This window comes from Metopolophium dirhodum, chromosome 5, assembly GCF_019925205.1.
Source record: "Metopolophium dirhodum isolate CAU chromosome 5, ASM1992520v1, whole genome shotgun sequence".
In the NCBI taxonomy this organism is placed as follows: domain Eukaryota; kingdom Metazoa; phylum Arthropoda; class Insecta; order Hemiptera; family Aphididae; genus Metopolophium; species Metopolophium dirhodum.
The window spans coordinates 32,285,639-32,311,135 of NC_083564.1; the positions used below are offsets into that span (position 1 = coordinate 32,285,639).

General features: G+C 30.4%; 3 protein-coding genes across 4 annotated transcripts in view; 1 reads left to right on the forward strand and 2 right to left on the reverse strand.

Moving 5' to 3' along the window:
- Positions 1-5: 5 nt before the first annotated feature.
- On the reverse strand, positions 6-2,740 carry LOC132944590 (N(6)-adenine-specific methyltransferase METTL4). Its single transcript, XM_061014027.1, has 6 exons — positions 2,375-2,740; positions 1,881-2,227; positions 1,638-1,812; positions 1,289-1,466; positions 264-447; positions 6-132 (listed from the first exon to the last, which is right to left on the reverse strand). Exons 1-6 carry the CDS (start codon positions 2,591-2,593, stop codon positions 129-131), a joined length of 1,107 nt encoding a protein of 368 aa, XP_060870010.1. The 5' UTR covers positions 2,594-2,740; the 3' UTR covers positions 6-128.
- A 448-nt stretch (positions 2,741-3,188) lies between these two features.
- Positions 3,189-5,280, forward strand: LOC132945465 (uncharacterized). 2 transcript variants are annotated; one of them, XM_061015214.1, is made up of 3 exons: positions 3,189-3,382; positions 3,437-3,647; positions 3,723-5,280. In XM_061015214.1, the coding sequence occupies exons 2-3, from the start codon at positions 3,455-3,457 to the stop codon at positions 3,881-3,883; spliced, it is 354 nt and encodes a 117-aa protein (XP_060871197.1). In that variant the 5' UTR covers positions 3,189-3,382; positions 3,437-3,454; the 3' UTR covers positions 3,884-5,280. The 2 variants fall into 2 exon arrangements, with proteins under 2 accessions (XP_060871197.1, XP_060871196.1); XM_061015213.1 differs by having other exon boundaries at positions 3,194-3,382; positions 3,454-3,647.
- A 9,846-nt stretch (positions 5,281-15,126) lies between these two features.
- Positions 15,127-25,497, reverse strand: part of LOC132944404 (uncharacterized) — a 28,144-nt gene continuing 17,773 nt past the window's right edge. The window contains exons 3-5 of the mRNA XM_061013724.1: positions 25,318-25,455; positions 24,237-24,392; positions 15,127-16,161 (exon numbers count right to left, since the gene is read on the reverse strand). Coding sequence (XP_060869707.1) covers positions 16,133-16,161; positions 24,237-24,392; positions 25,318-25,455 — 323 coding nt within the window. The 3' untranslated portion in view covers positions 15,127-16,132. The remainder of the gene's footprint in view (positions 16,162-24,236; positions 24,393-25,317; positions 25,456-25,497) is intronic.

Genomic DNA, 25,497 nt, shown 5'->3' on the forward strand with positions numbered 1-25,497 from the left:
GTTTTTTTTTTTATCATTAATTTTACAACACAATTGTAACATGAGTTTTGCATCGTATTTTTATAACTATTTAACTTTTATTTTAGTAAACTGTAGTCAACTTGCATGGCTCCATTGGGTTGTGCTATTCAACTAAATTTAAAGAATTATTAATACATTTTGATGTTTCTGAAAGCTTTCTTTACGATAGGTAATATTGTAATATACAAATACATATTATTATGTCAGTGGTGTAAAATCGTTTTTTTTTATGGAAAACTTACATAATATTTTCATTACATTTTATGTTGGATTTGTGATTGCAGTTTTCTAAATCTGAATTTTCATACAAAAATTTATGTTGAAATTTTAAAGCTTCAAGTCCATAACTAGTCCAGTTAGGTAATAGATACCTTGCAAATAGTTCTAAGCATTTTGGTCTTGGAGGCAGATAAGGAATTAATATCTCTAAAATAAAAATAAAATCATTAAGTTTATAAAATAATTATCAAAGTATAAAATAAAGTTAGACATTGTTAGTCTTAAGAATACAATTAGGAGGGGAAATAAAGCTATTGGAGTCCTCCTTCATGTGACAGTTCAAAAATAAATAAATAGTAGTATCCTATTAGATTTTAAGATGGATAATAATTACTGTGGTTAATTTATTTTTAGTAAGTTATATGGCTAATTTAATACAAATATTAAAACATATTATATTGTTCGTAGCTCGGCGCGGCGCTGTGAACGAAATCAATCGAGCGATGTGATTGAGAATAAGCAACGGCCGCTGCCACTAGTTCTCAGATGGGTAAGATCATCCGGTTCTTAGTGCGCAAGAACCTTGCAAGCAACTCATACACGTGTTTCTAACCAACTGTACCAACCCTACCAACCTAACAGGCTAATGACCTCAGTTGTCAAAGCCTTAAACCTAATAAAATAAATTATATTTTTCTAAATGCCATTGAATGTATAATATATTTTTGGAAATATGACTGTATGAAACTTAATTGATGGGTAATTTATTAATGTAATAACTAATAAGCGTAATGAAAATAAATGATTATAATAATATATTAAGAAGGGGGTATGAGAAGAAAAACCGTTAAAAAAGGGTTAGGCCCATTTAAGGGTATACTCATTAAAAAATTGGCTATAATTCCTTTGATAGTTATAGGACATTATTAATTACTCTTAGTGGTTAACTAACATTTTATTGGTTATTTATGAATAAACATGATAATTTATTACTTATTAGCATTTAGTGACAAAATGAAAAAAAGAAATTATCAATTAAAGTGCTTACCAGATAGAGGAGGCTTATGTGAATGCACTGAACTTGGAATACTTGCGATGAACTTATTTTCTTCAGGATTATTTATTTTAGTATCACAGTCTATTTTCCTTCCAAATAATATACGTTCGTATGGCTGTTTGCCAGTTCCTGGTGCAAAATTACAAACAAATTCTCCATATTCTGTTACCTAAAGTATATACATTAAAATTTATAAATATAATTTGTTATTGATTTCAACTAAGTATCAATAATTATTATATGTATGAACTTTCTAGGACTAAAACGAGGTGGATCTATGTTCACTTTTTTTTGTATAAAATTATTTTTACTGAGTTATCAAAATGACAAAATGTAATACCTTTATCCAGTACCAACAGGCCACATATTTTACATTCCATATTGGAAATAATACAGACTTTAATGAGTCTATATGATTTTGAGAATTTGTACACCACACGCAGACCAAACCGTTTGAAGTTAGGAACTGATTTATAGGTAATTGGGCCAAATCCTGATCATCCATCATTGTATACCTAATAAAATAATATTAATTAATATAATTAATTAATTAATGTGTAGTTAATTTAAATTAATTCAGTACCCTTCATCTCGTTTAATTTTCTTCTTTCTTTTTATATATTTATTTGTCCATGGTGGGTCTAACAAAATCATGTCATATTTTTCATCTCCTAGGTTTTTCATGTTGAAAACATTGTCACAATAAAATTGACATTTCGGAGGGAATACATAGCCATTAGCTGTATGTAAGTTTGGATTTGGATTTTGCCCATAAAATGTTTTCAGCGCACTAGTGTTTTCATAGAACTTTATAGACGCATGTCTAGCACAAATATTATTATCCAAAATCTTTGGCGCTATGGTAAATATGTCTGTGCGACTTTTTAAATTTGATATAAATGTTCTGATTTTTTTACTTATTTCATCTTCCTAAAAATTGTTAGATTGAAAAATTTGATAAGGTATAATGTTAGTGTGATAAATACGAAAAGTTCCTTCAAATTCTTTAAATATAATAAGTGGTACCTACTTTAGTACCTAGATTTAATTTACTCGCATTGAATAAACATTAAATACCTCAAATGGTGGCCGCTTTCTCTTACGTTTCACGATATTAGTTTCAGCACTAGTTTCTACTTGATGTTTGTCCCTGACAAATGGATTGTTTATATGAAAGAAATGTTCGTACAAATATACACCGTTTTGGGTTTTGCTCAAAATAGTATCGTATAACTTTGAAATAAACATTTGATGCGATATGAAGAAACCATCGTCATCGCTGTACAAAACGCTCATTGTGTAAGTTGCAACTACAAGTTGAAAACCAATATCTTTAAAGTTTAAGTGAAAAGTTTCAGAATAGAAAACGTGATTTAAATTTTAAACATTACAAATTACAACAGTCGTTTTTTCATTTTCAACGAATTACAATTTATATTTTATGATAACAAACATAATATTAACAATAATATTTACCATATTATTATCATAGATAACGCAGGGCATCGGGCAGTTGGGTCCCCGCCTGATAACAGCCAATTTTATCAGCATTATTAAAATTGAGTGATAAGCACTTGTCCAAATATGGTATGAGTGGTTATGCGGCGGTTACTCTGTGGTTACCATGTGACCAACTTGATGTGGTGTTGCACAGCAAGTCGGGGGATATTTTCGATTAGCGGAGCGGAGCGACGGCGCCGAGGAGCGTAGCGACGAGTGCCGCTAGCATGGCATCACTGACGTGACTTATTTCGTATTGGTGTCACTGCTAAATCCCTGGTATAGCCCGATAACGCAGGCGGTTCGGTGATATCATAGAACAATAGTTTAGTGATATCATGCCATCATGGAGTAAACGGAAAATCGTTGTTATCATGGGTGTACCGAGAATTCCAGTCCAGGGCGTCATTACTCATTATTATTATTTATTATTATTATTATCTGTCCACTTATCCAGTGAGTTACTGTTTTGACTTTTGTTTACTATATTGTCTATTTTACATAATTACATGAATTATTAGTTCAACTTTAACGATCACACATGCCTCAAATCGGAAACCAGAGGGTCAACAATTATTAAAACAGGTGAGTTCGTCGTTCGTTTGTCACTCATATTTGTTTTTCGATTGGTTGAAAAAGTTTCCTTTTCCTCGCAGAATGTCAGTGGTTCTAGACGACAAGACAGAGTTTATGACAAACCCTTATTACGATCACCACGAGCCGAGCAACTATCAAACTTTCTACGTGACTCTCGGTGTGTGCACGGTGTTTGCATTTGCACTGCTCGTTGTCAATTTGTTTCTCTGTTGCTTTTCCAAGCACAGACATTACTGGAGAAATAGCGAAACAGGTGAGTAGATACTCAGTCGTTGGGTTCATATTGTATTTTTTGTATTTTAAATAATATTTATTTGCTTACACATAGGTAATCGCTACATACTACCGATTTGGATCAAAACGCCCGCAAAACAAGCTCCGCTTGATCTAAAGGAGTTAGAAACAAACTTTTCGAAACCAAAACCAGTTTACGACTCGGGGGTGCCTCAAGAATTCGTCGAGCTCCACAAGAAAGAGAGTGACATTTAAACGACACAATGATTCACTTATTTTCACCGTTGTTATTGTTGTTGGCCATGTTTGTATTGTTTGTAATCATTGCTATTGTGAGATATGGGGAGCGATTCTGTTCAGTGCACAGGGAATCCAACGACTACAATAATTACAACGACGAATACATAGAACAAGTATCTTACGCTTAATTCAATTTTAATTCTTAAACCCCTACAGCCACTCAATAAATATGGGTTAGTTTTACTTAATTTTGACAGTTTATAAAACTTAATCTTATCACAGAATGTCTTTTATGTTGTGCAATCACTTTATAACAAATAAATTTAACTTTGATAACATTAAGTCAATCATTTTAGGTTAGTTAATAATTATCAATTTTATTTCTTTTTACTCCGTTAGTAGTTTTATTACTACCTATTATTAGTAAACAAATTTTATTCACTGACAACTGATCAATAGCAAAATTGATAAAATATATTATTATTTTATATGTATTAATGTATAATGCACTCAACAATTCAGTATATCTAAACAAATTAACTCTATTAATATTATTTAAATAGGTATAGCGTGATGAAAAAATATTTATATGGAATTAAAAGTGTTCACTATTTTTAAGTAAACAAACTGGAATAAGTTTTAAAATTTTAATTGTTTTCAACAACATTTTCTTTAATTGAACCATTATTTTTTTATTTTTTTTTTTTAACTTATTGGTTATTATATAGTAGGTATGTATAATTTCTGGATACTTAAGTTCATAGATAGATTTAAATACTTTTTGAAATGTTAAAAATAGAAAATTATTATAAAATAAGTGTTTTTTAAAAAATTTATAGAGTTTAAGTATAATTTTTATTTTATATTCTTTATTCAGCTAAGTACTATAATCGTTGAAGACAGCTATGGTTAACAACCATTTGTTACCTCCACGGCTCCACAGAGCAACTGTCTGTAAGCCTGTTGTGTAATATCACCTACATGGCGGCAGATTATTACGGTTCTTAACTTGAATAGAGTAGTTTAATACTACAGTACTATACATACTAACAATTCCGTCCATATTGTGATCAAGTATAATTATAGGTTGTTGTATGACTTTTGGGTGACTGTAAAGTAACGTTTACACAATGGTATTATAATTTTAAGACTTTACATACCTACAGTATTATATTACATGCTTAAATTTTTTGTATAATATATTTATTTGATCAAGTTGAATATAAAAACATAATAATAATCCTAATTGTAGACTTATGTATGGTTTTGTATACATTAATATTGCTTACGGGGAGTTTTTGAATCTCAACAGTTGTCCAATAAGTTAAAACATTTGTAATCATTGTATTCAATTATAAAGTTTTATTTTTTACAAATCATATTTTATAATAAACTTTTTTTAAACAAAAATATTATGTGTTTGCTGTAATTATTTATTAAAAATGATTGACAACCTGTGTCGTGGCTGTGTTACCTAAGAATTTTGACTTATTAGTTAAAACAAATTTTCATAATCACTATGCACAAATTAATTAAATGATGAAACTATTCCTATTCTAATGAACGTAATTTCATTTGATTGTACCTTCAAAGGTTATTGTGTTCGTTCATCATTTTAGAATCATATAACAACTTTACATCGATATTGCGCAAATAATAAAAACTCAAAAATATTATAATATAGCTATAGGCATTTTTCTAACCACAATGATACCTTAGTAAATATTTTAAATTGTCTGTAACGAGCTTAAAAAAATACATAATATTATTATCGTTATATGTTGAAATTTTAGCTGGAAATATGTTTGGTGAATGAAATATTCAAATATGTGATATCGTGATGTGTACAAAATAATAATTTATGAATATCATAATCCAGGGTATGGATTTAGCTGTGGTACGACACGGTATACCAGTGACCGACGTCCGTTTGAAGCGGATAAAAAAAAAATAAAATATCAATTAAATAATCCGTCTGCATAATAATTATTGTTACGATAAAAAAAACCCCTCCAAACAAAGGCTCGTTGAGGGCTTTTCGATTCGACTATATATACTATGTACAATATTCAGTGACGACGACTTGTTTGGGGTCACCTTGGGATTAATAATAAAAATACAAAATACGGTATTGTAATAACTAACCGCAGATAAATGTAATATACAAACGGGGCAATGTCCAAGTACACACGTCCTAACTAAATAGTAAATTAATTATATTGTGTACCCGTCGTATTATTTATTTATTTTATTTTATCGACACCAAATGGCAATTTACTGTGTTATAATACGTTAACGTAAATTATATTGAAAATACATTGTTCGCCTACAATAATAATAACTGCAAGTACCCAAGTACAATACCAAACTACCTAAGTCCCAAATACCCAATAAGCATTCACTATATTGTCTACATAGTCATGGCCTGTGTTGGCGTGGGCATCGGTGAAAATCAATCATAAAAGACTGGCGATTATTCAGTGAAGATTGCATAATAATTATTATAGTCGTAACAATATTGTATCATTTAAATTATCGTCGGCCTAAAGTTATCGATGTCAGCGAATTTCAGTTTTTACAATTTATTTTACTCGTGTGCTCGACAGCTCGATACCGAAACAAATGCTATTGGCCGTTCCGCTACATTTTTCAAAAAAGGTAGGTCACAGAAAAAATAACACTCATGGCTCGATTCACTGTCTACAGTAATCGGTACATTTTCTTCACATATCTTAATTATTCTTTAAGGGATGTCGGTGCGCTTTTTTCTTTTCTTACTCTGACCGACTCAGACTGAACCACTTGCACTATAGCATACTATTTGCTTTCAGGATGCCCAATCAGTCGTGTGTTACTGTGTTATAGGTATTGGTTTAAATTTTAATATTATGGATTGAACTATTATCAATATTTTAATGTCAACAACAATATTTATGTTTGTACGTTGGCTTTTTTTACGATACTTCAATTTGTATGCAACTATATGCAAGTTATAAGTAGGTACCTGTGTAAAGTATTAAACATACCAATTTAAAAATGCTCGTATATTGCAGACAATTGAAATATCCTAAAAAGCCAACGTACGAGCACAGATTATGTTTTCGACTTAGATAATGTTTAATAATAGGTCAATTCATTATAATGACACAAGATTGGTTCTGCTGAACGTAAATTCGTTATTTACATAGGTAATATTATTATATGTTATTATGTTGTCAGAGAGAAAGACGCGCCAATATCCTTTAACACTGATAAATATTTTTATTTTCTAATCGTTAAACTTAAATTTAATCTTCTATAGATTTATTATTCCAAGTTGACTCTATACGTGAACACTGTCAAACTTTTACATCGAAATACATACTGCACAGTGTATGGCTACTGTGGAATTTATATATAGATATCTACTGACCAGTTACGTCTTACGCTATATTTGTCGTTAATTTAAAAAAATGGCTTGAATGTCATAAAATATTGTTAAAATCGCCAACACAAAATAATAACAGCTCTCGCCCAGTCGCCTCCAATTTTTGCTCCACGCGAAGACATAATGGATACGCGATTGCACCATCACTATAAATGCTTATTATAGCTGAAGACGAAATTGCATTCAATTATAGGATTTTAAGTGTGGTTAAAACTTATGTATAGGTATTTAGAATATATATCTAATAGTGTAGGCGTGTAGCTGTATAGATTTAGAGCCACAGAGGTTTTGATTATGAAGAAATGTGTAAAATTAACGCAAATCATCACTTATGCATTAGCATATTTCATGACTTATGCATAAGTACTATTAATAACCACATGGTCGTATTTAGGGTAGTGCATTACTGCATTAGTATAAGGGAGAATTCTCAAAGGGTGAAAATAGTTTCATCTTCCAAGTATAATATTTTGACTGCGGTTTGCACCTGATGCCAACCTCAAATTTGAAATTACAAATGCGTATTATAAGGTAAATTTTATTTGTTTTTATCGTAGAATTATTCAAATCTATAAATCATGATATTATTTTTTATGTAGGTACCTACCAGTTCACCATTCTGGTATTCCTAATAATAATAATTAATATGAATTTACACGCGTGTTACGTGTGAATGTGTAATATCAAAAAACGATCGGAATACCCACTGCTTCGTTCTTTGTTTTACTGACTATACTATGTTAATTGTTTATTTATTTTCTATTTTACTTTACTTGTTACCGTTTGCCCAAAGACACTCGGCTTTTTAATATTGAGAGGTTAAAATCGATTTTTGATATTGTGGTGGCTTGCTCTTTCCTCTAGCAGTCTTAGCACCCTTATAAATAGAGCCGATATACAGTTGTATTTATACAATTGTATACGCTGAGTGCCGGTTTTTTTAGATTCCTTTTTAATAGGTCTACAATTAAACGATGCATGTAGTCGTGTAGGCATTTTGATGTTTTAAAGTGCACATAGTTCCAAGCCATAAATAAAAATGCACCGACATCGACCGTCGTTATCATATTATAAAAGTAAATTGAAACGATACGATTGTGTAAAATAAATTATATAATAATTCCATTGTTTATTTCCAACAAAATTATACGAACAGAACGCCATCCAAGTGACTTGAGTGACTGTAGTGCTGTAATAATTTATAATAATTACAATGCTGCGGCCGCCAGAGAAAACACTAATGAGTTTCAATAATGTGGGGAATAAAAAAAATGAACGTTGAATGTACGTTTATACGGGGTGATCCATTTAACGTATAACACTCAATATTTCAGAAAACACACACGTTTTTGAAAATATTTCTTTTACATCGTTTTAAGTTGTTACTAAACAAATTTTTGGAAAAACGGATCATTATTATTTTTAAAGTTGTTTATAAATTATAACCCTTTAGAATGGCAACACAACACGTTTTTAATTTCATATTTCGAAGCTGAATAATATTTAGAATATTTCGGTTTAAAAAAAATTAAATTTTGGACAAGTAGTTTAACTATTTATAGTTTCGAATTATGACTCATAAATTATTACTCGTTCAAAATTCGATTTCACGCTCCAAAATATATTTAACCATTACCTAAAACTGTGCTTGGGGGGGAATGCCCGCTTTGCTTCTCTACATATTAACAAACTGAAATTATGTGGGTAACAAAAATATTTTTGAAAACGTTTAAAGTTTACAAAATAATGAGTGTCTTGCGTTATTGAATCACCCGATACATATATTTAGTTGAGTTAAACGGGTTCATTCGACGTACCTGTCCGTAGCTAGTCATGTAGAGATAAATCGATTTAATGTTCTACACGGGCACACGACGTTTACCCGTAACTACTGGTAGAAGCAATATGCATGTAAATAAAAATAATATGGTAAATGGTAATTCGCCTTATCTGTATGACTGTATATAATACCTAATACCTATTATAATATGCCTTATTATGTATACATATTTTTCCTTCAACTATTCGTTTGATTTTTCAAAGTGGAATGGTCCAGAACATGAACTTCATACCAATTACACAATGTACATATAGTAATTTACTCATTTGCGGGATGAACGCAATTAAGTATATCCTAACTATAGAGGCGTTTACACATATTAATTATGTTACACACAAGTTAAAAAAAAAATTAGCGATCTGTAAATAATTGATCACAACCCCCGCGGCCACCACGGCACCACCGAACAATGTTTCCGAACATTGTGTAGGACGCGTAGGCAGTGGCGTAGCCTGGAGGGCTAAGGGGGCTATAACCCCCCTCCATACAAAATTCCTAGCTACGACACTGCGCGTAGGTGCATGCGTATTTATTAATATATTTGGTGAAAAATTCAAGGGTGTCTACGGTTATTAATTTTTGAGTTAAACCAAAAAAATAAAATCGATTGTTTCAAAAAATGGTTTTGCGTAAAAATGACCACTTTTTTCTCTATTTTTTTTTTTAGTCTTTTGTGAAGCTTAATCAAACAACTTAGACAATTCAATATAGACATAACCTAAAAGTACCAACTAAATTTACTTTTCTATCAGAAAAGATGCTGATCTCAAAAATCGGAGCATTTACAATACCCAAAATGAAGGACAGAAAAAAACAAAATTATTGTAAAATCAATACATTCTTTTGCTCCTCTCAGTCAAAATTACATTGAAAAATAATTATTATAATTTTAGATTTACTATGTATTTTAGTATTTATAATACAAATAAAATAAAATAATAATAATTCAAAAGAGGAATGATTGGGTCCTCGCTCCTCAGTGTGTTGGCCAGCTTCATCATCCTGTACGATGGATTGATAAATAATATAAATTATGCTTAATATATAACTATTATAACCACGATAAATATTATAATATATTATGATGCATACATTTATAAATTATAATATAATGCTCAGAGAATCGTAGTTTTAGAAATCGAGTCGATATTGTGATACCGCGCAAGTGAAATGTATGTATATTATAACATGATAGGTATACGGTTTTGATACAATTATTAAAAACTGTTTAGATTGAAATTCAATTTAAATTTAATACTTTGTGTGTTCGGCGGTCATATTATATTTATACCTATATATATAAAGTCGGCGCAGCGATGTATATTCAATCCAATTTTAATTGGATAATATACGAAGGTTCGGTTAATAATTTTAGATTTAATCAAGTTTGATTTTGAAGCAACGAATTTCCTATACAAAAATGATTTTCCCAGTAAACGTCGTAATAACTAATAAGATATAATATCAATATATATTATCATGAGTAGGTACTTTAAATCGATCCGTAATGAAATTGTTCAAACATTCTGATAAATAATATTGTACTCGTACAACATCTAGACGACGGGTGGTGGTGCCAGTTGTGACATTTTATTTAATTATAATAATTACTATTAACATATAATATAGGTACATAATACTTATATAGTTGATATTTGGCCAACACTCTTGAGTACCTAATCTACCTCGTAGTACGTTGTGCTTGTACAGTACTCATCCACTCGATAATTCATATTTATGTAAATTCGTGATAATTGAAATCGCAAGCACACTGCAGCTAATAATAGTGAACCATGCACACTATATAGGTACGTAGCCACGTAGATACGAGATACCTTATATGGTAAATGCAATTTATAAAAAGTTCATAATATTATATGCAAAACCGTTTAACTTCGCGTGCAGCACCGCAAAATATAATATAAACTTCATTTTATATTTTTATAAGATAACTAGCTAAATAACCCGGGTGGCTTCGCTCGTGGTTAAATATAAAAAAATGAAATTATTAAAATGCTTCGTCAAAAAACTGGTACATTTATTTAATTACATGTGAGCCTTGGCATCCCCTCCTCACACAAAAAAAATTAGAACAGGGCGACGTTACGGAAGGGATATTTGTAAAAACTCTGTGAAAAAAATCGTATAATTATTCAAATGCCTCGCCGTAAAACCGGAACATTGAAATACAATGTGTGTGCTAGCTCTCCTCCCTTCCCCGAGCCAAAAATGGAAAAAATGTCGAAACCGTGAGGGTGCAGGGGTGGTAGTTGGAACAACTTTGTGAAAACAAAAACGTGAACTTATTCAAAAGTTTACTCGGAAAAGTGGAATAACAAAATATAGCGTGTACCTACTCACCACTCCCTTCCATGGGCCCAATTCAAATTTCAGACAAGTAGTTCATTATTTATAACTTACAAGTATTTAAAGTTTATTCGTGCAGAGTAGTGGACCAACATGTATCGGGGTACCCCTGCACCACTTCACTATACGCTCATCAGTCATCAATACTTTAAATACTTATAACTCATAACGACTATACTCGTCCAAAATTCGATTTTTATATATAGATAAGTACTTCAAAAAATATTCTGCTTCGGAATAATAACTGCATTGTATGTTGCGTCATTAAATAAAGTTAACATTTTACAAGTTATAAAAAATATACGTACCTATATATTAGAAAAATATTTTAAAAATCATTAAGAGATTTTGAAATAATAATGAGTGTCTCACGTTAAATGGATCACCTGGTGTTGTATATACTCTATAGCAGTGTAGATTATCGTGTGGTAATGCGGTATAAACCGGGTATATTTGTAAATTTAGGTGGTATTTGTATATAGCCAGGGCCGGATTGGTATGTACCGGTCCATCGAGATTTTCACTTCTATAAGCGGCCCATTTACATATTCAGTGGCCCTAAATTACGTCTATAATTATTACGAGCTTATAGGTGGCCAATCGTATTTTAAACATGAATTTATTTTCATTCTCACTCACGCGACCGGTCCAAACTTTAAGCGGCCCACCGAGATTTTCTCGGTAGCTCGCCGGACCAATCCAATATAGCCTAAGGTACACTCGAGTGCAGAAACTCATGTAATATATTATATAGTATGATTTATCATATATTATAATCTGTACAAATATACTACACAGATGCATATCGTTTAATGGTAATAACTCTCAACGTACTGCAGGAACACTCGTACACAGATTATACGGTCGTATACATATATTATAGTATGCACTAATAACAGCTATATCTAAACTGAAGCACATCATTAGCGCATTTTTTCTATTTTAGATTCTGAGCTGAGCGATGAGAGTATTGATTTTATAATGGTTGTACCTAATGGTAGGTACTTATTTTTTTATTTTTTATTTTTTGTATTAAAAATGAATACAAAGTTTCTCGTGGGTTGTTCTTTCAGAAAATAAAAATATCGAAAATATATAGTAACTATTTTTTTTTATAAGCATTCAAAGTTAAAATTCTAAAACTTTTTTTTAGTTATAAATTTATAACATATTTTGTATTCATATTTAAAGCACGCTAATATTATACAAGGATCTTCATAAATTATCCTAACAAAAATTATAAAACAAAGTTGAACGTGATTTAACAGTTATTTTTTATGAGTGTCTTAAGGTAAAATGTTTGAAGACATAGAATATTTACACATACAATAACGAGCTTTGATATCAAACAATTAGATATTGATAAGTAGATTGTTTTGCCAATCAAAAAATATATTTACTTTTAACTTGAAATATTTCACTGTTACTTAATTTTTTCGAAATATTTATATTAAATTTAAACTATGTACCTACTTATATCCATCTGAAATGTATTTTTTTCTATAAATATTAATAAAAAAATGTTAAGCTCGACCAAAAAGCTTGAAAAAGAATACAAGAACTCTGATAGTTTTTTATTCCAGCAATTTTATAAAAATCGAAAATACATTGCCATAATTTTTTTAAAAAGCGTTTGAAGATCAAATTTTGATTAAAATTAACATATTCATGAAAATGTATACATTGTTTTGCAATTAAGGGTTTATAAAATGTTTAATATTTATAGCCAAAAGGCTTGATTATTTTAAAGAAGTTTAAGTTTTTGAAAAAACCTCAATATCTTAAAAATAGTCATTTAAATATCAAATTCAACGAGAATTAATGATTTAATTGTTATTTTGTTGTAATTCTGACAAAAAATTTGTAGGGATTCCGGATTTGACACTTTTTGTTAATTATTTTATAATAAATATGCTTACTGTACACATTACACAATTACATTTTTCAAAATATTTAGATTAATTTTAAGCATTTAAATGTTAAGCTATTGCAGCCTATTTATACCACGAACTCATCCACAGCATTTTGTACGATAAGCACTCACTTAAAAGTTAATATTAATGATATATAGGTATATAGTATGAATACGTTATACACTTACCATTATAGTAATTAATAGTATAATAAATTCAATTGTTTGGGCAACAATATTTTTTATGTACCTACCATACCCATGACCGACCGTAAAACTAATTGTAAAATATATTACTAAATATTATATCATAAAATATACGTACCTATAATCTATATAGACAGTATATATATGTTGACAGTCGACAGACCGTCTCCGCTAAGAATCGGTTTGCAATGGCGCAACGACACCTACCTATATACTGTTATAGTACCTACAATTGCCCACTTTTTTTCGTTGTTCCGTCTGCCGATTTTAAAGAGACGATGCTTATTAGAATCAGTGGAGTCGAAGTCCACGTTAAGGTCGGGCCGTGTCCATAACTTTATTATGAGTAAATGTTTATTACCTCTGTATTAAATAATTAAGATAATGAGGCCGCAATGTTTTTAAATTGCCCGACCACATTGTAAAAACTTCGGAGCTACTGTATTAGAACCGTTTGTCAAACTTGCTGTCCCGTAAACTATGTACATATTACACCCATAAGCGTGCGCAAACTTCTGTTTGAGGCGTGGCTTTTATTTTTTTTTGTCCACCCACGTCTTTACAAAAGCCCCATAAAAAAGGGAAATAAAAAATAAAACTGCCATACATAACATAGGTAGTATTGAAATAAAATGTATTATTAAAACGGATACATATAATACAATATTAGTTCAAACTTTTTGTGAATTAATATAACAATCATTTAAAGATATCAATCTTCGTTCTCTTGCTATTTATTTTTTACCCTGCTTTACAAAAAAGTGAGTTATTGGCTCTTTTTACCTACCTAAAAAAAATCTCAGGTGTGGTTATAGCCCTACATGTCACACCCGTCCGCATGCCTATATATGATTACACCGATATTCAATGTAAGTGTATTTATATACATAAATAGTACATAACATATACCTGCAACTATATGTCTTATGCTTCTATGTATAAGCCATATTAAAAAATATTGACCACTTGATCCGATAAATTGAAATGCGCAAAAATTGAATATTGAACGTATTTGGATCGATATAATTATATCTATTAGCTAGCCCACATATTATTATAAATTTGACGTCAGACGTTTCATCTGCAGTTTATCACAAATAGAAACTTTTATTACTTACAAAAGCATATTGTAACAAAATTAACGATTTTACATTTTATGTATAGCTGTTCCTATATATATACCATATAATATATATATTATATCACAGAGAGTAACTTTTTTATGGCTGGAAAATGGTATAAAAATAAAAATAATTAGCCATTCCTATTATACACGGCATTTTAATCGGTTCATTACGATGCCAATTGTGTAAAAATAACTTGATATCATATTAATAGAATACGATGGAAAAATGTCTCACGTGTTAAGTACGTCGTTGACTGATATAATATTTTATGTCTTCCAGTTGCAGCAGTTGTGGTAATGTGGTTGGTGATATAATAAATTATAATATCATGTGCTACAATATGTTAAAAAAAAATTCGTGACTATTAAAAATAAAAAATTGTTTTTGTTTTTTTGAAAATTTTTATTGGTTTTACAAAATCATGCGCTGCTAAATTTAGAAGAATCAAAGTCAGGAGTATTTAATATATCCCCTACTCTAAACAAATCAAGCCTATAAAAACAACTTATATAAACTAATCGTACATCAAGTATATAATATAATATATAATAATATATATTAATATTAATGATAAAAAAAAAATAATAATAATAAAATAATGATAATAATAGTATAATGATATTAATAATAATAATAAAAATAATAATAATGATAATGATAATTAAAATGCAGCAACTGAGACCGCTCTAGAATATTGTTTATATCGTTTGAACTTTTGGAATGAAGCGTTTTTTATCATGATTTTTATTATGTAGTAAATATATCATGACTCTAAGTAAACACCGAGAATAGATAATAACGTTATTATTATTATATATCTATTAAGAATCATTCGAAACTGCTATATAATATATGAGTAGTAAAAATAATAAAAATAATTATATTAATAATAATAATAATCGTGAGAATATAATATAATATAATAATGTATATTGATTTGATTTGATCTTAAATTTGTTCGCTTGAAGTTTATAATGTAATTTTTTTTATGTTTACGATCTAGAAAATTAACCCTAAGGTACGAAAACACTTTGATCATCGTTCATAATATATTATAATATAGGTACATAGATATTAATATTATCATTTCAATATATAATATAATCACAATATATATATATATATATATATATATATATTATAATTATAGTTAAACTTAATTACTATTATGTATATATTGTATACGATTAAAGCAAAATCATTGAAGTCGGATGTGACGAAGGGGATGGGGTGAATGTTATATTTCGGACGATTACACACACGACGGACGAGGAAGAAGAGGAGATGACGAGACGGAAATTTTTTTGTATTTTTGTATTTTTTTGGATTTTTGTTGTACACGTTTACGCGCTAGTTTGCGTGTGTTCATGTCGACTTGGCGTGCTTACTGCCTGTTGCGTGCTTGCTTGTTACCTGTAAGACAATAAAAATAACATAAAATGAGTTAAATTCCGTATGCATGTATACATATGAAGACTTAAGGAGACTAGGTATAGGGTGCGTTATATTCGTTATGCTGGGGCGAGTCATCATTTCGGGGGAAGCCTGAGTACTTCAATCAATCCGACAGAGGTGGACGGGGAATAAAATTGGCCCCGGGGAAACAGAAAATTTGGCACAATTTTGGAATAGTAACAAAATATTTATAAGTTATCAGCCCAAATTTATTCAAACAGCCTTAATTTTCGACATGCCTAGGGGATCTCCCACGCTCCACCCTGCCCAGTCCGGCTCTGCAATCCAATCCCAATAATCGCTTGAAAAAATACAAATATTATTATTATTTTACCGTCCGGTAGCTAATTTTCTATTCGAATACAAAAACCATTTCCCACAGCCAACAGACATCTCGATTTACTTTCCGTGTGCCTTCGTGTATTCAATTTTAACAATATCGTATAAGTTATAACGATTATTAACGAATACGTATCATATATGTATTATAATTACTGCACAGTGCACAAGTCCTGTTTTACACGAATTGAAACTGTAGGGTTATATTTTATATATCGACAGCATAATCGTAAATAGTCGGATGTCTAGGGGGATAACCCCCATTGACTATTGTATACCCCCCCCCAAAAAAAAAACTCAAGATTTTACATATTTAAAACATTTTCCTAGAGGTGTTGTAATAGGTATCTATTAGAAAAGCCTTATGAGAGTCCAGTATGGACCTGAGCTTCAGACCCACTCTCCAAAATCTCAAATAATTTATTTGTGCCTATGCTCGACAGTAATTTAGTTCTTTTCAAATGATAGATTTATAGAAATCCGTACAGACTTCCAAACAACGAAAACAGGTAATTATAATAACAAATAATATAATTGACAATCGGTTTGATATTTTATGTTTATAATAAGGTTGCGGTGATTCCATTGATGTAGAAATTATTATTTATCGTCAGACCTCGGAATCAGACAAGATTAAAAAAATGTGCAACCGGCATTTGGAGATTATTTGTATGTGTTTGGTGAGATCAACCTACAAAAACTGAATCCTATCGGCTATCGTAAACTCATAAGTATTAGTCTATCATTCAGTCAGCACGAATATAAATTAAGTTGAGTTTATTAGGTTTTTTGTATTTTATAACAGTATAAAAGTACTGCAGTTGTATATAGACTAATTGTTGGACACATTTGTTAAATATTTTAAATTACTCCTATACGAACAGCTTCACAGATATTTTCAAATATTTTAGAGGCAAATATTTTTTTAAATTTATATCCGCACCACATCTTGTCAACCCTTGTCCCCATACATACGACTTCCATGTACAGTGCTTGTATAAGGTACAGGTAATACGCAGAATTGTTTATTTTATAAATTTTACACGGTGGTGGGATTCAATAGAAATAAGTTATAACAAAGAGCAAGAGTACCTTCTCAGTTCTCACTTTTCTCGGTTTTTTTGTGTATATATAGTACCTACCTATTGCATTCTAAATGTTATATTGTGATCCTGCAACCTTTTTCTTCACTGTATCGCTGCAGAACATAATACAATATAGAGGCAGCTAGGGTGGGTTTACAAAGAATCTTCATTATTAGAGGTGACAAAGAAAAATTTTAATCTACGACGAATATATTATGTTTTTGATATCGTTCACATCTCGTTCCTTTAACGTCTACAGAAATTTTTTTGTACTTCGATTTGTCACACATCGCTTCAGCTTAGGCCTAACTTAGGCGCGTATAGTTAAGACTTTAAAATATAACGGCTACAGGTGTCTGCGTGTAATCACAAAAAAATACCGTCGATATAATTCTATCGTTTAAAATATAATTGTCAAGACGTATTCCGGATGGCGGATACACTCTATATACAGGATATAAGTAATATCGATAAATAAGCCAATTCACCTTACAGGTATAAGGTACACGGTCGACGGAAATTCTTAACAGATAACGACGACTTTGTATACAGTTGAAACACGACGCGACCTGTATATGTATTATAATTTTTTAAGCGTGTGTGCGATGTCGCTCGCTCCGAGGAGCAGGAAATAGCTGAGTCGTTAATTAACGAAGGATTATACGACCGAAGATATCGTATTACCGCTAAAAATAAGCGACACATGTGTGCTCCGTCGTATCGTGCGTACGGGAGACGTAAGTGTTTCGTGGTTAAATGGTTCGGTATTATGTACAGGGTGCAATGAATGGTACGTACATTCGCCAAACATTCTCCTCGCCCCTTTTTTACCACAACAATGCGGTTATCATACAAATATGATTTTTGGATCTTCTAAATATTCATAAAGATGATGATTTAAAAGTCTTGAGATTTTTTTGCTAGATTTAAAGAGTTTCCCGTGGAGGCACTAACTACAATTTTTCAAATGAAAATAAACCTATTTTCAACTACCTACTTAAGCTTTTTTAGCGTATAATTTTTTTGAAAAATCAAACGAAAAGTTTTTGAGTTTTTTAACTTTGTGTTTCAAGGATAATATAGGTCCACGATAATAATGGGTCTGCAAGATATAAGACAATTTTATTAGTTAATATTAATCTATTATCAACATTTGAAATGTCCTACTACGCCGAAAATAGCCGGGGGGGGGGGAAATGTCCGGATACCATAGCCGACATATTATTATTATTTAGTCCCAAATCGTACTTATATATTATATGAATTTCATGGAAAAAATGAATATTTTTTAATTAGTTTTTTTTTTAATTTTGTCAACCCATAAATATTACCATTCTACCCCCAAACTAAAGCCCGGAAGATTGATCGTAACGAAGGACCGTGTGACCTTTTGAAATAGTATACGACGACCAAATATTTGAATTAGTATATAGGTACTTCAACAAATAGTGGCATTAATCACATATTTATAGCCTATAGGTTGTTTCGGTGTTTCATAAAATTAACGAATTTTAGTTTGTATCGAATAATAATTGAACCGACTGAAATGTTATCTGAATTGCAAATACGTCTGCAATTCCACACGTTATGTACACAAATATTATAGTTCATAAATCATAATCGATTATTATTTTCATCGAAATTACAGTAAATTAAATATTCAAACAGATAATGAGAGAATATAAAAAATATCACCCTTTGGTGCAATAAACTTGTCGTTTTTGAGTTGTAGTCGTCGATTTTTTTCTACATCACATATATTTTACTCGTACCTATATAGAGCGATATTCTGCATCGGAGAGATATGGGGAAGCCGAATTCCCGATAGGCTAATCATCGTGTTCCATACGTATTTTTGGGCCGACGCACATACGTCATGATATGTGCACTGCACATACGCGAAATATTGTATAGATATATTACATATTTTATGGCTTGACAATGGTATTCGGTCGAAATCCTTCCCGATCAAGCGATAAATTCCCTAACCGAATTTTTTAGCCGATCTGCGCAATATAATAAATAATAAATAATCCACGTTATAGGTACACACAATACACAACGCGATTATATTATATTATAATCATATGTAAAACACTCGGCGAGTCTCACCTTTATATATACATGAATACGAATATTGTACTACCCCAAGCACCCCACTTGTGTTTATCATGATTATATACCATCACCCGGGACGTCGCGAACGGATATCCTGCCGAGTTTTATAATATATACTGCAGGTTGTAACAGAAATAATGATAGATAAAGAATTAATTACCTACCTATACTTATCTATGTGACATTGTGACGTAGATAATAAGTAATAAATATTTTTTTTGTAATTATAATTTTTTTTTTTTTAAATATTTAATTTAGATATTATACTACTAGTTGTATACTTATTAAAAAATACTTATAAATACTTTAAATATACTTATTACTTATATTTAAAAAAAATGTAATATTGATTATAAATTATAATATATAATAAAATATAGAACGATACGAGTTATTTCGGAGTTACTTAATTACATTTATCAGCTATTTTTGTTACACTCTGTATGCATTGAGTGATTCGTCAAGCTCGTTACCCCAATTTTTTGTTCAAATTCTGATTTTTGGGATTTTCAAATATAATTTTAAAAGCTTTATTTTTAATTTGTTTGGAATGTAGTACTACTTAAGAAGTGTCTTGTAAAAACTTCAGTTTTTTAAGTAAAAAGGGAGAATCTCGCATTCGAAAATAGAAGTTTGTATCTCCATATAGGACACTACTTCAGTAGTATAAAAAAATTTCAAGAAAATGAAAATATTATGGTCTTTAAGTAGGCAGTAGGCACTTATATTTAAAAATTTACCCAGTATACACGATATATCAGCAGTGCCGCAATTAGAGATTTGAGTCTATCTAGTAGTAAATGTTTGGGGCACCGTTATAATGACATAAATATGTATTCACCTGGTCTCACCTAAACATTTTTGGTTGTACATATTGTCTAAAATATTGTCTATGCAGTATTTTAGTTCTATAATACGTTTTTAATTCGGTCAATAATTACTTTATAAACTACCTACAAATAATGAACGATAGCTCGCGATATTTAGTATATATTTTATCACGGCACAGAGGCAAAATATTTTAAAACAATTATTTATGCCGATCGATTTCTTGGGTACACGGAAATATTGGAAATATATAATATTTGTACATATTTTGTGATTACGGAAACGAACGAACGTCCGCACTCCACCAGTGCAGATTACCGTTTGCCAAGTATATACACACCGGAATCACAAAATAAATGAAATTTAATTTATTCTGCACCGGAATACTGCACCAGTAGTAAAGTTGGGGTCGGTTTCGATTAAATCGTTAATTTATTTAAGTCTCTTAATAGAAACGCTGTGCAGCACTGGCATCGGTTATATTCGACGTAATCACTATTGGCCAGTAGACCTAAATAATTAGATGATACTATAATGAACGATTAGTGGTATCATGTACATAAGGTATTTTGGGTCGGCTGGAGGGCTATATTTTATTGGAAAATAATTATTGTTTGGAACGTAAAGCTTCAGAAAATATATTTTTTGTAATTGTATTTATATTTTGAACTGCAGAATACATATTGGCTTGAAAACGTATTTCGTCGGAAAAGTATTTGCTTGGAAACGCATTTCGTTGGAAAAGTATTTAATCGGAATAATATATAAGTTCAGAAAGTATTTTGTTGAAAATGTATTTTTCAGAACTGTATACCATAACCCAATAATATTATTATACATTTCCAACAAAATATTTTCCATGAAAATATACGTTTCCGAGAAAATAAGAGTTTAAGATTACAACAAAATATTATTCAGTATATAATAATATAATATTACGGTTATATTTCCATCAACATAATATGTTTCGAACACAATATTATCCATAAAAATACGTTTCCTATAAAATTCGTTTCTGACATAACATACGTCAAACGGATTAAACCAATAATTGTCCAATATTTTATACGCCCCAAACGGCTCGATATCAACGCGTGTTCGAACACTCGTATGGTATACAATTTCAATCGCGAGGGTTCGGTTCTCGGTATACATAATATTAACATAAACCTATGTTTATCAATACTAATTAGTAATTAACAACCATCGACTAAAGTGGAACGTTACGACTGTATAGTAAGCAATAGACTAAAAAAAAAATATTTAACCGTCGACCTCTAAGTCTCGTTTGAATAAAATTGACGTTTTTATATCAATAGTTTATTTTTGATGTGGGTATACATTGATAATATTATACATATTGAAAATAAATAATATGTTTTTTTTCCCTGCCGACCAACGAACAATATATCATATCAAATTTTCTGTATCTCTACAGATTTAGTTTTTTTTATCGACTGGCATTTTTAAAACGTATATTTTATTGATCATAGATGCAATACATAAGGTACCTAAATATCAAAAGATGTGAAAAATTCACAGACCCAGGTTCAACTATATGGACAAATGTGACTCCCACACGAATAACCTTTTCACCAGAATTAAACAAAAAAAATGGTGTAACATGTCCTACATCGACTTTTTACTTGGTGACTCAAACTGGGAATGTTGCAGAAAGCTCGCCCTTTAGTGGGAAATAACTCTAATATTAAAATATTACTTTTGAAAAAAAATTTTTTTAAAAAGAATGATTTGAAAATTTTTAAATAACATTTAGTCAACATAATAATATTTGAGTTGTCATTTTATAAATAAACTTCAAACATGTATTGATCGTTTTAAAGAGCTGTGTATTAAAATACGACAATGGTATAGACGAACTAAATTATTTTTTATGCTTTGCGCCTTTGTACAATTTATGTCATTTGAAATTTTGAATTTTTTTTGATTTATGTTGAAATCCTTTTTCTTAGTCTATAGCTTAAAAAACATGAAAAATATGAAGTCACACATTTTTTCCAATGATTTAATTTTTTAATAATATGTTACAGTAATTACGAAAATTATGTTTTTATAAAAACAATATGACTGTCTTATAGAAATCATTTTTTCTTTCAACTTTTTAATAAAGTCCTTTGTATGGGAGTTAACATTGTCTCGCCTAACAATGTCTTTGTAGGAGATTATCTAGGTGCTTTTGTAGGAGATTACCATTTCCCAACTATATAATATACCTTGTAACTTGTACAAAGTGCCTGCGTATTAAGTCAATTGTTCTCATTAATATTTCTGAAATTTATAATTTCCAAAACGAGATGTACCTATAGTTTTATGCGTTATATTAGCTAGTGTATCGTTTGCTCTGATAATTGTCTCGGAATATATAATCAGCAATCAGTATATATTAACTATTAAAAAGGTATATATACGCCAGTTATAGCGAGTAAATATATTATATAATTTATGTATATATATAGAGTTTAGGTTCGCAACTATACGTGTGATAATATTATCCTTTGTAATTATTTACACAATTGTTATACTGTAGTTATGCGTGTATGTGTGTAATATTATGACAAAAGAAGGATTTAGTGTTAAAAGGGAAAACATTGAATCGTTTGCATATAACATCATAAAATAACATACCGCAGCAATCCAAAACGAACAACTTGCGAGTCCCCGGGTTATCAATATTATATAAGCGGTAAGCCCCCAGCGTTCTTATAATACAATAATTATTAATCGTTGGCGTTGAACTTTGACATTTGCATTGATTATAATATCATATAAAGTTTTAAGTATTTTGTGTGAGAACTTAACGCCTAATAATAACCACTAATAAAAAACTTTGTTTTAAATAATTATCAAGCCGTTTTATAAAAAAAAGCCGCATAAAAAAATTATACACAAGTTAAAAATAAAAGGAAAAAATAGAACATTTCAAATGTCTATAAGTATTACAAAATAGCCAACATATTTTGAAAATTATATCAAGACTAGAAAATCCTAATATAAAATATTTTCTAAACAAATTCAAGTTCCTATACATTAATTCATTTCTGAATTAAGTACCACAAAATAAAATCATAAATAATTTTGTTGAACTCATGTTTTGTTTAAACATTCCTGTTCGACTTTAATTTTGTTTTTCCTGATTGTTTTGAAAAGTATACCTACTAGGAAATGTTTGCTTTGGACCCCCAGCCCCCGAAAACATAACAGAAACCACCAGTTGAAAATTGAAGCATTATTTTTTATATTATAAAAAGTATTTAATCGAAATTAATAGGAAAAAAATATAATTAAAAAACACATCATTGTAAAATGTAAATCAATACATTCATCACTCCACTCCGCCATCTACAATTTCAGTTGAGTTCGCAACATATTGAAATTATATATTTTTCAATTCTCGTGATAGGATTTGCGGAAGATTTAAGCAATGGGATTAGAGTTTACGAAACGAATCAAATAATAAATATAAGGATTTCGCGAATCAATTGTGAAACGATTAACTACTCTATTCTCCACAGATTTAATAATACAATATTGGTATAGCGTCCAATCGTTTAAAAATCAATTATTATCTTTCTTCGATCCGATATAATATTATAGCTTATTCGTGTTAATATTGCCCCATGTATGCTATAATTATATAATTACCTTTATTACCCCGTCCCTTGCTCTTGCACTTTTTCGTGATCTGTCTGGTCTTCTCGCAGTTAGAGTTCTCAGTAGACGGATCCTTGAGCGTGTCCGTCCTGATCATCTCGTTATGCGAGTTACATTGACTCCACGTGCCCTTCACATACCGGCATGCTAAAACAATACACGACCCGATACGTACAACCATATATACATGCATTTAAATATTATTTAAAAGCGTTAGCTATAATATATATATCATGTGTATGTGTGTGTGTGTGTGTGTGTGTGTGTGTGTGTGTGTGTGTGTGTGTGTGTGTGTGTGTGTGTGTGTGTGTCGGTTTAATCAGTGAACGTGACCACGACTGACCAGTAGCATTTAGAAGTTAAGTATAGAAAATAGAATCGATGAACAGATTATAGGCCTTATTTTAAGGATTTACCCCCGCTGCTCATGGTGGGATGTCGATGACTGCGACATGATTGTGGAGGTAACTTAAAAAAATGTATTTTTATTGTTTTGATATTTTACGATATTAAGATGGCGTATTATGAAAATGCTAGGATTGAAATGAACATAATATGAGATGATAACCATGGCAATTATTGCATTTTCTGCACGTAAGAATAATATCTGATATATAGATAGGGGTGTAATAGCTCATTTTCAATATTTACAAACGTTTGAAAGGCTATAAAGGAGATAACTCATTGAAGGGTGGAGGGGTAGAGCCAAAGGTACTATATTATGTTGATGATTGTCATTTGTTATCATTGCGTTACGACTTTTCAAAACAAATAATGTAGCACCTACAAAACACTAATTTATAAAGTATAGTGACTTGTCGAGTAGCTATAGGTGGTCGAGGCCGTTTTTAAACGGGAAGAGATTCGTTTGTCGCTGGTCATTCCATAATGGGTTTTTAATAAGATCAAATGATCCTTATCGTCTTTGTGTGTGTGCAGTTTACAATATATATTATAATATACCATGCATGTATATTTGACCTGTTTTAAATGAAAAACCTCAATAATCGCATGCCACATTATATAGTTAGATGCTGTTATAGCTTAAATAAATCTTGGATTTAGATCGTACCTTTCTTGCACTTCTTTTCGATCTTCTTGGTCTTCTCGCACGTCTCGTCGCCTTTCTTCAGTGTCAACGTGCGTGCCTTCACATTGGTCTTTTCGTCACACGGAGACCACTGTGTTTTTTCGTAGTGACAGTTGGTTTCTGTTCGTTAAAATAACGTTTTAAAACAATATTATTATTTTT